Source organism: Acanthopagrus latus, chromosome 23 (assembly GCF_904848185.1).
Source record: "Acanthopagrus latus isolate v.2019 chromosome 23, fAcaLat1.1, whole genome shotgun sequence".
Lineage (NCBI taxonomy): Eukaryota > Metazoa > Chordata > Actinopteri > Spariformes > Sparidae > Acanthopagrus > Acanthopagrus latus.
The window spans coordinates 21,637,565-21,651,890 of NC_051061.1; the positions used below are offsets into that span (position 1 = coordinate 21,637,565).

Below are 14,326 nucleotides of genomic sequence, written 5' to 3' on the forward strand. Positions count from 1 at the left end.
CTCCAGAAGAAGAAAAGAGACCCTGTTACAATATATTACTCTGATAAAAGTTAGAAATCTGCGACCTCAGATGCAGCATAATCTGCAGAATAACTAGTGACTAAAAAGATCAAATACGTGTAGTGGAGTAAAAAAGTATTTGCCTCGAAAAGTGGAAAAAAGGTGCAGAAAATGAAAATAGTGAAGTATAAAGAACCTCAAGACTGTACTTAGAAACAATAAGTACTCAAGTAACTGTAGTTACATTCCAGTCGTGTCACAGACCAGCTGTGTCTGCACCTCTCATGCTGTTGATTCTGGCAGATTCCCCTCCAGGCTAAATACTTAAAAGCACTAAGACAACAATGTAGAAATCCTTCATTACAAGTATTTTCATCTACTTGTATTTATTAAAGCTAGAAGTGAAATGTTCCCCGTGACTGACTGTGATATAAGTTTGTTAAGACTCATAATATCAACACATACGTAGCATTTTCCCGCTGCTGCTGGTTTCTGTGCTGCCAGTTTCAGTTCTGAGATAAATCAGAGGTGACTGGTGTCGGGAAGAAGACGGCGAGCTTCTGAACCATCCGGACCTCTGAGGTCGGCAGGTTCAGGTCTGCTGTCAGCGCCTCCAGTCAAAACTAAAACATGAAGAAGCAGCGTTCAGTTTTTTATGAACCGCATATCTGGAACAAACTCCCAGAAAACTGCAGGTCCGCTCCGACCGTCGAGGCTGCAGACCTTTTCACAACTGCACTTTTTATGGTAGCTTACTTTCCAATCATTTTAATGATTTGTTTAATAATGTCTCCCTACTTGTTTTTAATGTATTTGAAATGTAATTTTTATGTAAAGCACCTTGCCTAGAAATTATATTACTTTCCCCTGAAAATGTAGAGAACAGAAGAATTACACTGCAGAGAAGTGTACTTTACTAGAAAAGATTTTGGTTTGCAACTGAACAAAAGTGTCTGGATTTGGTCTGTATTTTTTGTGGCAAAGTGAGTGATGGAGGTAATGGTGTAGTAATGGAGTTGGTGTTGTGTGAGGCACAAACTATGTTTACTAGGATTCTTTGGATGCACCGTCGGGTCACGCTGACCCAAGAAACCATTCCCATGTTCCTCCTGAGGGTCGAAGAAAACCTGCAGCAAATAATCAGAAACACTGAAAAGAAACCCACGCGGACCCACGTGAGATTATTAAAAATGTAGAGTTTAATATATATATTTATTTCTGACATTCTGATAAGGATTGCAGGTAGGCTTCACAGTACACACTGTGTTCCACTTGATATGCTAAGCAGAGGAGGAGGAGGAGGAGGAGGAGGAGGAAGGTGGACATGGTGGGCTCGACAAGCGGCAGGTTCTTTTTTGTTTTTGTACACTAGTAGTGAAAGCAGAAGGAGGCAGTACATCCACAGGCAACATCTACTCCTCTACCGTATTGCTCGGATAAAATCCCCCCCCGCCCCTTTAAAAGGACCGTCTACTGTGATCCACATTCTCTGGAGTCCGTCGTTACATTTCCACCCCTCTTACAATCCCTAAAAAGACAGTGATTGACACAAAACGTGGATTATCAAAAAGACTATCTAAGCGCATGCATGACACTCCAACTTCTTCTTCTTCTTCTTCTTCAGATTTGTTCTCATTTTAACCCCCCCCCCCTCCCACAAAAATGTAAACAAATTGAGCTTCAGTCCGACGTACTCGGCGGTGAGGTGAGTTAGGAAAACGTAGATCTACAGTAGTTTTAAAACGCTCGTGTGCCATGTGGTGCGAACAGAAGTGGCTCTGGAAATGGCTGTAAATTTACCGTTCTGACATCAGAAATGTGGTGAGATCAGGACTCGTGTTTTCAGGGGAGGGTGCGGATCTTATTTTCAGCAGCATAAATAATCACACCTATAATGAATATGAATGCATGCTTTTGTTTTTTTTTTTTTTGTTTTGTTTTGTTTTGTTTTGAAGGTGGCTGTAAGTTCCAGTTATGACGCACGGAGAAGCGTTTGCAGTAATACCACCCTGTACTGATAATCATCATAATCATAACAATACATGCCAAACAGGCCCCCGAATTAACCTCCATCCAAACACAAAGCGCTCCTTTTTTTGTTTGTTTTGTTTTGTTTTGTTTTTTGCCTGCGAGTTATTACAAAAAAAGTCAGGTAGCGTTTTGAAAATCTGAGTGAGTCACATTCAGTCTGCACACAGAAAGAGAGAGAGTCATAGAGATAGATAGATAGAAAGAGAGAGAGAGAGAGATTCCCCTGCCTCCTTGTATAAATGTATGGATCCAACACAGAAAATAAAACCTCTAGTACACATCAATTATGCCTATAGTTCCCAAAAAAAAAAAAAAAAATAACAACCAGTGTGAGGGCACTTGCAAAAAATTGTTTGTCATACAGTATAATCACCACAACTATCAAGATAATTATCAACATCACCAAAGTCTTCATAAAACAGAGTCACACTGAGGCATACCGTAGATCAGCTGTGTGGAGAGAAGTTCAACCCAAGAGTTCATTTAGTCAGAAACAAACAAACTTAAAGAAAGTAATTCATTGCTTTGTAATAAAATCAATGGCTTGTTTTTCTGCAGGGTTTCGGGGGGGAGTGGAGGGGGAGGTGGGTGACTTTGACCACTTGTATTTTTTTTTTTTTTTTTTTTTTGGACTGAGGTGGATCAGTAAAACACTGTAATTGCACTTTAATTGACAAAATCATTGTCCTAAGACGTTTTGTATGGAAAGAAAAGTGGCACTGCAGCATCTGTTATCTGATGGATCTGAAATACCTCGGATCAACCGTCTAACGACAGAGGACGCGCACGTTTGTCAACTTTGGAGGTGTGTCGAGTTTCAGTTCCTAACTGAAACGAGCACAAACAACCCTGAATCCTGAAAGAAGTCAGCACGCTGTGTAAAAACTGTGGTGGCCCCGACACATCGTTGTGTTTTGTGAAATGTTGTGTGTCGTCTGCAGCTTGTCCTCATCAACAACCATGTATGCTGTCTTTAAAAGCAGCTTATAACGAGCAGTTGTAATGTGGCGACCTCTAGTGGCTGTAGTCGTTAATACAGCTGCAAAGGAGGAAGTGAAGAGAAATAATATAGACAGATATATATTTATATAGTTACAGAGTCCAGATACACAGGAAGTCGGGTCAATGGTGGGTTCTTTTAACTTACTAATATAATGGAGTTACGTAATGTAAAGAACATAAGTTACTTACGTAGGTTTGCAACAGAAGTTACTTAATGATTTCAACCCAAACTGTAATGTTTTCCTGAACCTAACCAAGTAGTTTTATGACTTTAACCTCACCAAACTATAAGCATGCCACAAATTTATGTATGCACCTCATTGTTTCTTGCACTAGTCCAGCTGGACCAGTTTTGGTAGCGGGCATATGTCTTTTAGTGAGTTGTCGTGTTTTGTAAAATGTTGTTTTGCTGAAGTGTTTCCAGCCTCGTGTCGACCCTGTCAAGCAGTTTGTGTTTGTACTGTTGTTTAATTCAGAGTCTGTCTGAAGAGGATTAGTGAAGGATCACACTCTGTTTCACACAGCGTCTTGACTTTTATGGAATCAGGGTTGTATTTTTTACTTCGCTGTAGTCATTCCAAGAAAACAGGCTTAGACTACTATTTATCCTCATTGTGAATTGATTAAATGGCCCAGGGGTGCTCGAAGTAATCCGATCATTTACACGGGAATCGATTAAATAAATGATTAACAAAGAAAAAGAGAAGCTAGGGCGTCGGTGTGTGTGCAACTCGTTAGTGCTCTAGCATGTTTGAAGTCGAAGCTCAGGAGACTGAATCAGAAACGACCGCGACTGATTCGTAGCAGAAAAAAAACAAACGTTGTGCATTTTTTTTTTTTTTTTTTCTGCTGCAGCATCGTTTGTAACCTGGTGTCAGAGAGAAACGTCGAGAATCTACAGTAAACCTGTTCATCGTGTGCAGGGGACAAAAATAACATCACATCTTGAATCATTACACTTTCTACACATGATAAATATCAGCACATATATTATTATTATTATTATATATTCAAGATATGCATTTTACATATACTTTTCCTCTCATTTATATACATCGGATTTATGTACAGACTTTGTATTTACACTCGGGGTCAAAGGTCACTGAACCTGAAGCACTTGAAACAAGGTCGAGGGAGAGAATCATACGAACCTAAAGGCAGTGTAGTCATCCATCCGTTAGCATCAAACCGTTACAGCGCGGGCGGGCCGGCGGGATAAATTTACTCTCCGAGGACGACGACGACAACAACAACAACAACAACAACAACAACAGCAGCAGCAGCAGCAACAACAGAAAAAAAAAAACACTCACACGGGAAAATAAACCACTTCCATTCTGAGGCCCGGCTCGTTCATCATCGGCTCGTCATGCAAAAAAAAACACACCGTGGCGCTTTTCCACGGGGAGAGAAAAAAAAAAAGAAAAAAAAACGGACTAAGAGATGCAAAGTTTCCAAAAAAGATTTACAGTAACATTCTTCTCATACTGTGCTGGTATAAAGTGAGTTAAAGTGAGCAGACCTGCGTGGACTACAGTCGTAACATGTGATAAGAAGCGCCGGGAGGTGACGGTGAGAATAAAACTGCATTAAAACGTTTTCATCCTGTCGCGTCTCGATGGAGGGGGTGTTTTGTATTTTTTCCTCGTGCACAAAGCTCGAATACCCTGTGAGCATTTGTAAGACTCTCGCTCTGTCTCCGTGATTTTTCACCCTGAGGACGGGCTTCGCTCCTTAACCCATGTCAGGCTCTTGAGTTTCTTTCCCCCCTAAACCCGGAAAAAAAGTCGTATAAACGTGTGTGAATATCATATTGCAAACATTTTCTGATTGCATGTTCTAATAAGGCAAAATAAGAAGAAAAAGAAAACTCACAGAAATACAGACCACTGCATCAAACAACAAAGATGAAACAAAGCAGAGCAAATAAAAAAAAAAAGAAATCATTGAATGTAATACTCATCTATAATCCAGTCTTTCCTCCTAAAGGCAACTGTTCCTCCACTATGGCATTTTGGTGTCTTTTTTTTGTTTGTTTTTAGTCACATTTATGTTCTAGCGAGCGATTTTGTAAGAGATGAGTTTCTTTGCAGCCTGTAGCAGATGTGTTCTGGAGTTTCAGGTGGGCATTTGGTGGAGGCCAGTGTGAGTTTCCCATCAGGCCTTTGGGGGTTGGCGACAGTTAAAGTGTTATGAACAGCCATAGGGGTGCTGGTAAGCTGTGATGCCTTAGGGTCATAGGTCATAGAGTGGTGCTCTGGGGCTCCTCCTCGGGCACAGCGTCCCCCTCTGGAGAGTCTGTCACTGCCACCGACCTCCTGCAGGGGGCACCGCTGAACTCATCGATGAGGCTGTCCAGATTGACATTGATGGAGGGGATTTCATAATTGAAGATATCTAATGGTGAGCGATGGCGGGAGAGGTGAGTGTGATGAGCAGAAAAAGGCGGAAATGGTGATGTGAGCCAGAGGAGGAGGAGGAGGAGGAAGGAGGAGAAGAGGGCGTATGATGATGACAATGAGGTGTAAAAAACGGAAGAGAGCAGAAATAATATTAATCTTTTTGAGTCTGGACTCATGGTAAGTGGCATAATGATGTTCTTGCCCTGATTGGAATAATCAGTAAGGTTACATGTGCTTCACATTCTACACAGGGATGATTCTCAGTGTGCCGCTAGTCAGACGTGAGCTAACTCAGAGGCTAGCGTGTCTTTTTTTTGTCACAGCTTTTTCTGTCTTTTTTTTTTTATTTTAAACGATAAGTTCACCCCAAGAAATATGAAAATTCAGTCAGTATCTCCTCAGAGGCCATGATGAGTCGGGGGAAGTTTCGTAGTCAAGAAAACATTTTGGGAGCTTTGCAGTAAAATAGTGTTGCAGCAATCTGCTAAACAACGCAAGAAGATGGAGATCCACTTGTTTTGGTTACTGAGCTTCACTGTAAAATGTAATAAAATGAGTTTACTTTAAAATGTAAGTAAATTAAATAAGTCATTTCAAGTTATTTAAACTTTTCAGCGTGTATAACTGACACATTTCTACATTACTGGGGAGTTCTGAGGTAAATTGCTTTCCTGACTTTTTCAAAATAAAATTAACTTTACAGTAATTTTACAGTGCAGGGTCAGAATAATGGTCAGAACACTTTTTGCAGAGATTTATGACATCACAGTGAAACTGACCTTTGACCTTTGGGTATAAGATGTCATCACTATCATAAGAATTGTTGTGAAATGGCCCCCAAAAAAGGTTAAACTAACTTTTGACCAGCAAAATATAATCAGTTAATCCGCTTGATGAAATTCTCTGACCACGTTCTCGAGATATCGCGTCCATAAGACTGAGACAGACGGCCGAACAACCCAAAAACATGACGCCTCTGGCAGCGGCTATCACTTTAGCTGCTAAGTGCTAATTGGGGATGAAGCCATTTTGAGTCCACATCTGCTCCAGCTGTTGAGGAGAATGCTCCAACACTGTTTTGTTGTGCAGCTCCAGAAATGTGACGCTGATCACCAAACACTCATCTGACTTTCCATCCGCATGAGGAAGCGTGAGCAGATAACGACTGAATTTACATTTGTTTTGTTTTTTTTGGGGTGAACTTGTCCTTTAAGACAACAACAACAGATAACTTTGTCAGGTAAAAATACAATAACAGGTCAAAATGACTGCACAATGACACAGTACTGTACAACGATGGCCGGATAAACCAACACAGAGGCAACAAGATGTGTGTGGAACTCTGTGGAACAAATGGCACCAAGACACCAAGTGGGCTTGAAGTAACAATGGAGATCTCATGAGGACCGGGTTCAGTATTTGCTCTTGTTAAAGATATTCTGATGTGCTGCTGTTGTTTTTACTGTGAGCAGCAGCTCCAGGCTGATGACTACTCCTGTGTAGGAATGAGATGGAGCGTGGCGGTGTAGTAAAAGGGAGCAGAGGTTATAAAAAAGCGATGAACCTGCCAGAGGAGGACCGGGTGGGGGGTGGGGGGGTTACCTGTGGCCCCCTGATACCAGTGGCAGGCGCGTTAGAGAGGAGCAGGAGGGGGAAGATGTCTGCTGGCGTAGGGCTGGGAATGGGCAACGAAAAGGAGGAAGGGCGGGGCTTCAGGATGGACCTTTGTAAGCGACGGCGTCTGCAATGTGAGCGCAGTGTGGTGCACTCTGGGAAGTCCTTAAGCCATGCGGTATCGCTTGATGCGAGGAGTCAAAAAAACGCCAAAGAAAGGGAATCGTTTGTTTGTTGTTGTTTTGTTTTTTTTTCTGATTGAGAGCTACTGGTTGGGTGTGTTTGAGGCAGGCTGCAGGAGACCCCAGAGGCAGCCACAGCACGAGGCCAGGCAGTGAGATGGAGCGCATGGGGGGGCGGGGACGGTCTGGCTTACCCTAAAAGTCCCCCTCACACTTAGCCCCCACTGAATCCCTGGCCTCACACAGCTGCAAGGTACACAATAGTAGCAGGGGGAACAAGAGAATGATAAATATAACAGAAGTGACAGAGTGATCGGTATATAATGACAGAACACCTCATCATCAGAACATCATACTGTGGTTAAGAGCGTGGGGTTTGTCTGGCTACGTTCTCCACGCCTGCTACGCAAAGTAAGAGAGAGTGGACCGGTGTGAGCCTCTGACCTACCTCTGCCGAGCGAGGGTCTGGGTAACACAGATAAACAGAGAGCACATGATGAATCTAATGGCAACTTCCATACAAGCAGGACGAGCTATGCTTCTCTGATGTTTCCACACGTTACCCAGAAACATCATCACATAACACAAGCAATGAGTACATAGGTCAGGAGGTCTGCTCGCTACAGTAGCACAACAACAACAACAAAAAGAAGACGCTAATATTTACACGGTATCATTCTCAGGCATCGGTGTCTAAAAGGCAACTTTAAATTCATTCAGACATTCGTGTGGGAACAGTCAGTAACTGGGGGGGGGGGGGGGATCTGTTTTTATCTACAGCGTCCTACAGAGTCCTACACTCGTCCGCCGTCTCCATTGGACAGAGCCACAGCGAGTCTGAGAGAGGGCCGCTGCAGCCCCACCTGTGGCGGCGGCGGTGGCGGGGGGGTGGTTGCCAAGGGGTGGTGATTACCTGTAGACATGCTCTCCCCAGGAGACAGTCCATCCAGGAGGCCCTGCTCCAGGGGCTGGGGAACCGGGGCCATGCCCGGGCCAGTGAGCAGCGGAGGGGCTGTGGGCGGCTGAGGAGGGGGCAGACTGGGTCTCTGCCTGGGCTTTGGGGCGGGCCGCGACTTGGTGAGCGTTCCGGTCAGAGAGGGCGGGGACGAAAGGGAGTGGGGCGCCCCCAGAGGGGTCTGCCCAGGGGAGGATGGGGGCACTTGCCCCGGAGGGCAGACCAGTCCATAAGGGGAGGGGGTGCTAGGAGGTGTGGGGGACAGGCTGACAGGTGACGGCTGACCTGTGGACTGGTCGGACATCCCGCCAGACTGGCCGTAAGGGACCTTGGGAGGCACGGGGGCCAACTTCTTGGAACCTGGAAACACAGAAGACAGTCACGTTACCGTCTGATGTTAAACATTCTTTGAGAAAGAAGAAGAAAAAGGTCGATTATCACACATCGAAGAATGTCATTTTTAATGTCGGCTCAGGTTGAGGGCAGTGCCGACCTTTGCGCAGGGTGTGTGGACTGTGCTCTGTGGAGTGGGGGGACTGGCTGCTGGTCTGAGGACTACTGCTGGGGGGGACAGTAGGACCTGCCACCTGGATGCCTTTGTGTCCAATGACAGGTGAGAGCTCTTTACTCTTCAATGAACTGAAAGAGACAGACAGACATCAGTGTGTGGACAGAGTCAGACAGACAGTACGCTCATTATCACCGCCATCATCATCATCATCATCATCATCATCATCATCATCAGGTATGAGTGTTTCACAAACTTCACTGTTCCCAACATTAATACATTATTTTTAAAAAATATTTTATCATTTACACTGTTTTCACGATTAAACGATGAAGTTTAGTCCATAAAAATGTCAAAAATGAAAAATGAAACATCACAAACGACAAACAAACAACAGTCCAAAAACCCAAAGACTCTTTTTATTTACTGTCAGAGGTGACGAAGAAAAAGCAGGAAATCCTCACATATAAGAAGCTGGAACCTACAAATGTTTCACATTTCTGCTTGAAAACTGAATAAAACTTTTAATCAATTATCAAAAAAGTCAAATTGTCTAATTGTTCCAAGTGTTCACAGACCAAACAGTGTCACACCTTTTGAAAACGGCTCTTATTTAACAAATGTCAGACACAATTGGTGCAAATAAGTTCCTTTCTATTTAATCTAAAGATGACAGAAGACCGAGTATTGTATTTGTGACATTCTCGTCATTTGCACTGATAAAAATGTTATTGATCAATCAGGAAATGTGAACGTGGACTTTTTAAAACCTAAAATAATCATGTTAGATGGCATTGGCATGTTGATTTCACCATTACTATCATATCCAGTGACAATCAGCTGGATGTAAAGATGATTAATTAGAAAACGTTACAGTCGGACAGAGTCGTCTTCACTCTACAGGAGCCTGTAGTGCTCAAAAAAGGACGTTAATGATGTCGACCGAACTACAGCTGAGATCAGAACCGAACCACAACAAAGAAATCCTTCGCCGTGTTAATGAACAGCTGGCGTGTGTGTTTGTATCCAGCAACAAATAACAGGAAGTAGCATGAACGCGTCTTTGGGCAGAAACTCGTTAATTAACTGCGCTCGGTATCGGCTTCATCTTTTAATTAGAATACAGACGAGAAACTGCATGTAAAAATATGAAAACATCTCATTTATTAATTAACTGTAGAATGTATGGAAAGACAAAGAACGTGATTAATTATGATTATTAACAATAATATAGATTTAATTTGCAGATCTTCTCAAAAATCACTACATATATAGACATTTCATAGACCGTACATTTCTCGCTCTCTGCTTCCTGCTTTTAAAACACATCGTTAATAAACGTAATCTCGTATCACTGTAAGATCCATAATTAATAAGGATATAATCAATGATATAGACGAGTATAGTTGCTGAAGTCATAAGAACTCATGCCCACGCCGAGCACCCGTGCTGAAGTACGGCCGCCACATTCAGGATTATGTGACATCTAATTAGCTGCGATCTCCTGCAGGCCCTCTGAGATGTCCACAGAAAATATACCATCTGAATGTGGTGGTGGGGGGGAAGTCAGAGAGATACCGAATCACAAGAGAGGACGGGTTATGAAGCGAGCTCGCTCTGACCGCTGACAGTGATTGGCTGTAATGATTCACGCTGTCCTGCGAGGTCGTAACACTGAAGACTTCTGAGTCAGGAAGCTGCCGCGGCCGCTCGGACGCACTCAGCACTTTGAGTCGAGCTGGAAGATGCTTATACTGCATGAAGATATTCTATACTGCGGCTCACAGGACATTAGTGCACACTGGATACTCCGTTATTAACCCTGATAATCTTCATTAAAGGGACAGTTCACCCCCAATCAAATACAAATCTTCCCTCTTACCTGCAGTGCCATTTCTTCCTCCTACATTATTATGGTGTGAGTTGCAGAGATGTCTGACTTCTCTCTAATATAATGGAAATACTACATGTTTGCACCTCAGGAGGTGATCGTTCAGACCCTCAGCGGTGGGCTATTAATTAAAATTAACTAGTTAAAAGCAGGTGCATGTAAGCAGCTGCCCTGTATTTATTTTTGAATTATAAATCTGCACAAATTTTGCATTGTGCACCTTTAACATAATAAAAAAATTACTTACAGATAGTGAAAACGAGAAAATTGAAATCAAAATTAACCTCACAGAATGAAGCGTGCATCTGCTCATGCTAGCTGACTAAGCTAACTAAGCTAAGCTAAAAAATGTGGCAAACCATCTGTAAAGGACAGAAAACACCACAGGTAAGAGGAAAAATGTGTAGTTTTGATCATGGGGTGAACTGTCCCTTTAAAAAAACATGATGCCTTCCATCTGCTGGTTAGTAAAAAAAAAAAAAAAAAACTGCTGCGAACTGTAGAATAAATACATTCATATGCTATATCTGATAGCCATATGCAGCCTCGTCCATGTATTTATACCAGCATGAATCCGAGCGCTTTATAAGCCAGTAACATCCTCGGTTGCCGGGCCGCCCCCCATCAGAGGCTTCCCTGCACAACCTGGATGTTACAGAATCTGAAGTATGTCATCTGAAGGGGGGGAGGACTCAAATCAAAAAAGCCAAAAAAGAAAACATGAGCCAGCGAGCTAGAGGAGGAGGAAGAGATACAGCTGCCACTCTGTGATGCATCCACAGTGGCCGTGGGTGTGTTGTAGTTACCTAGTCAGCCTGGGGGGTCCTCTCTCTCGGACACACGGACAGGCAGCCCACGGCGGGGGCGGGGGCGCGGACGAAGGGAGGCTAGGGGGGTTGCCAAGGGACTGGTCATGGCGGGTTAGTACCAGGGGGGTTTTGATGTAGAGCGGTGAGGCGTTAGTGTCTGCTGGGGCGGCATGCGACATGTCACCAGGCGGGCTGTGCTTGGGGAAGTGCAGACAGCTGGGTTTGGGGTTCGAATTGATGTCGAGTGACGAGGAGGAGGAGGAGGAAGAGGAGGAAGGGGGCGGGGCGGGGGGAGTGAAGCCAGACCAGCGCAGCGGGGGCGGGGGTGAGGCGGGGGGCTGGGACTCTGGACCCGGTGCCACGGGGCGAGCGCAGGGCGGGGGTTTTGGGTAGAAGTGGTGGGGGCCGGCGTGGCACGAGGAGGTGGGGTAAGGGGGGGGTGGCCGGTCCTCCCCCTGGGGTGGGTGGGCATGAGAGGTGTCCGGCCGATTGGGCGACACGTTGTCTGAGCTGTAGATATTAAGAGAATAGACAGCACAAGAGAAACAGCTCTGGTGATTGAACAGGGAGACGCATTGGAGCGATAGAGGATAAGCTGTTTTGATGATCAGGGTGTGTTAGTGTGTGTTAGTCGGCTCCGAAGCCAAAAAACAGAAGGAGGAAAAAAAAAACAAAAAAAAAAACTGCATTTTTTTTTAGGGTGGGTGGTGGGCACCAAGCTTAGCACACAACTCAGCTCAGTGCAAATACAAAGACAAGCACAAAGAAAGAGCAAAGGAAAAGAAAGTTTTATTGCCAAAGGAAAAGAAGAGTGTGTTGGACTCCCTCTGTGAGCACCTTGTGTCTGCACACTGCATGGAGCTGCGAGGATCTGTCTCTGCACCTTACAGCGTTATCAGGCTGAGCCCACGACTCAAAATCTCCTGCACAGAGAAAAACAAACCCTATCTGCCCTTTATCTTACACTATATGACTTATTTGCATGGCAGGTCCTGCAGCCAGCCCAGGGCAGTGTGAAACAGACACAAAACCCTTTCATCGGCTGAAAGAGCCACAGGAGAGGAGGAGGAGGAGGAGGAGGAGGAGGAGGAGGAAGAGGGGGAAGCCAGCCAAGCCAGAAGCCATATTATCTTGTGTCTGCCACACAGGCAGAGCCAGCGACCATGAGGTGATTATTCATGTGTTTAACTATGATAATCATACCAACAAATGGTGAAATCAGTCAGAGTGTCAACAGAAAAAGGAAATAATTCACGACCAAAGCTGAGGAAGCCAAGCCACGACAATGGGAGATTGGAAATATTAACATGCTCGCAAAAGGACTTGCGGATTGAAGCTTAGTGCACACAGTGTACAGAAACAGAACTTCTACACAGTATTTGGACTAAAACCTTTAAAATATGTCATTATCCTTGTGGAATTATTTTTTTTTTTACCCACAGTGACATCAACCTGACGAACAAACAACAGGGAGAACTGAGGAGACGTGGAGAGTGAGAAACCCAAATCATAACAGAATGAGACATGAAGGTGAATGATTTAACACGGCCACACAGCCTGGAAGGGTTACTGATGGTGATGATGATGATGATGATGGCGATAAAAAATGAAGAGGAGTTGGAGGAAGGAGGGGGGGACAGCGTCTCCACCGCGACTCACCAAACCCTCTCGCCGAGCGGAGGCGTCGCGGACGGGGACGTGGCGAGCTCTCCGGGCTGCTCCGGGATCAGCGTGTCCGCCGGAGATCCGGGGCCTTGCATCCCAGGAGGGGTGGAGGAGGCCTTGCGGACCAGCGTGGTCGAACCCTTACGAGACACCCAGGAGGTATCCATCACCCGGACGCCCATGCTGGAGACGAACCCAAACAGGAAGTCACACGTTATGATGAAGAGAGAGGCAGAGGAGGAGGAGGACGGGTGGTGAGGAAAGAAGTGGGGAAGACGTGGGCGTACCTTTGTATCTTCCTAATGCTGCGTTAGTAGGGAAAAGAGAGGCAAAAAGGGAGATGAGGTCAGAAGTAATGCAGACACGAGTTCACAGTCACACTCAGTATATACTGTATGTGAAGGAGGGGGAGATCCACAGAGGCAGGGAGGAGGTGAGGTGGGAGGACGTCAGGACACATAACCAGGGTTATCTAAATATCTTATCACTTATCTACCGCGCCATTAAAGGCCCGTTTGTTCAAACGTACACAGAGATGCTTATTCCTGAGCTAATTGTGCTAAACAGATAAAAAGCTTCATATATCAACTCATATTAGTAGAAATGGAGAAGAGACACTGAAGGTGAAAAGGGAAAAAAAAATAACTTAAAGATATAAACCATAAAACTTTTGTCCATTGATTACTTCAGTTAAGACAGTTATTTTGTATTTAGCTCCATTAGCTCCGTTAGCTGCGCAGCTAGTGGTCACAACAGAGATTCTGGATCCACTCAGCCCAGACTTGGAGCGCCAACTAGTGGAGTGCTGGTTGGTGTTGGTGACAGAAAAGGACTTTTTAGGCTCAGGGAACCACAGACAAAATTAAAATTACATTCAAAAGTTCTTATCGTAACGTATAGTAACGTATCATAGCGTATTGTATTGTCTTGTACATACAGCACCTATAATAATAAAATAAGTATGAATTAAGTAACAACATCTTGAAGCGACTCAACCTTTGTTATATATTTTGTTGCGTCGTCTACTTAAATTTATCCCAAATGTTTCCAACAATGTTTAAACTGAGAGAAATCCTCATTTCACTCGAGCTAACGCTGCATTTCATTCGGTCGCCTGTCACTTTAACATCCAGCTCTAAACTTCTTTTGAATGCAACTTTAAAACATTACCTCATCCAGTATTCGTTATCAGCGATAGTGTTTTTTACAGCAACAGCAACTCCCATTCATCGTCTGTATGTCTTGGTTTTAACTGACTGCTGTATCT

The 14,326-nt window shown here is 44.2% G+C and overlaps 1 protein-coding gene across 6 annotated transcripts in view; it reads right to left on the reverse strand.

Moving 5' to 3' along the window:
- Positions 1–1,912: 1,912 nt before the first annotated feature.
- Positions 1,913–14,326, reverse strand: part of si:ch211-114m9.1 (rho GTPase-activating protein 44) — a 35,294-nt gene continuing 22,880 nt past the window's right edge. The window contains exons 17-23 of one of the 6 annotated variants that reach the window (XM_037089957.1): positions 13,347–13,364; positions 13,054–13,242; positions 11,392–11,904; positions 8,680–8,825; positions 8,145–8,546; positions 7,426–7,477; positions 5,305–5,430 (exon numbers count right to left, since the gene is read on the reverse strand). In XM_037089957.1, coding sequence (XP_036945852.1) covers positions 7,470–7,477; positions 8,145–8,546; positions 8,680–8,825; positions 11,392–11,904; positions 13,054–13,242; positions 13,347–13,364 — 1,276 coding nt within the window. In that variant the 3' untranslated portion in view covers positions 5,305–5,430; positions 7,426–7,469. Of the gene's footprint in view, positions 7,478–8,144; positions 8,547–8,679; positions 8,826–11,391; positions 11,905–13,053; positions 13,243–13,346; positions 13,365–14,326 lie in introns of all 6 variants that reach the window. The other 5 variants (XM_037089954.1, XM_037089958.1, XM_037089956.1 and 2 more) reach the window with 5 other exon arrangements.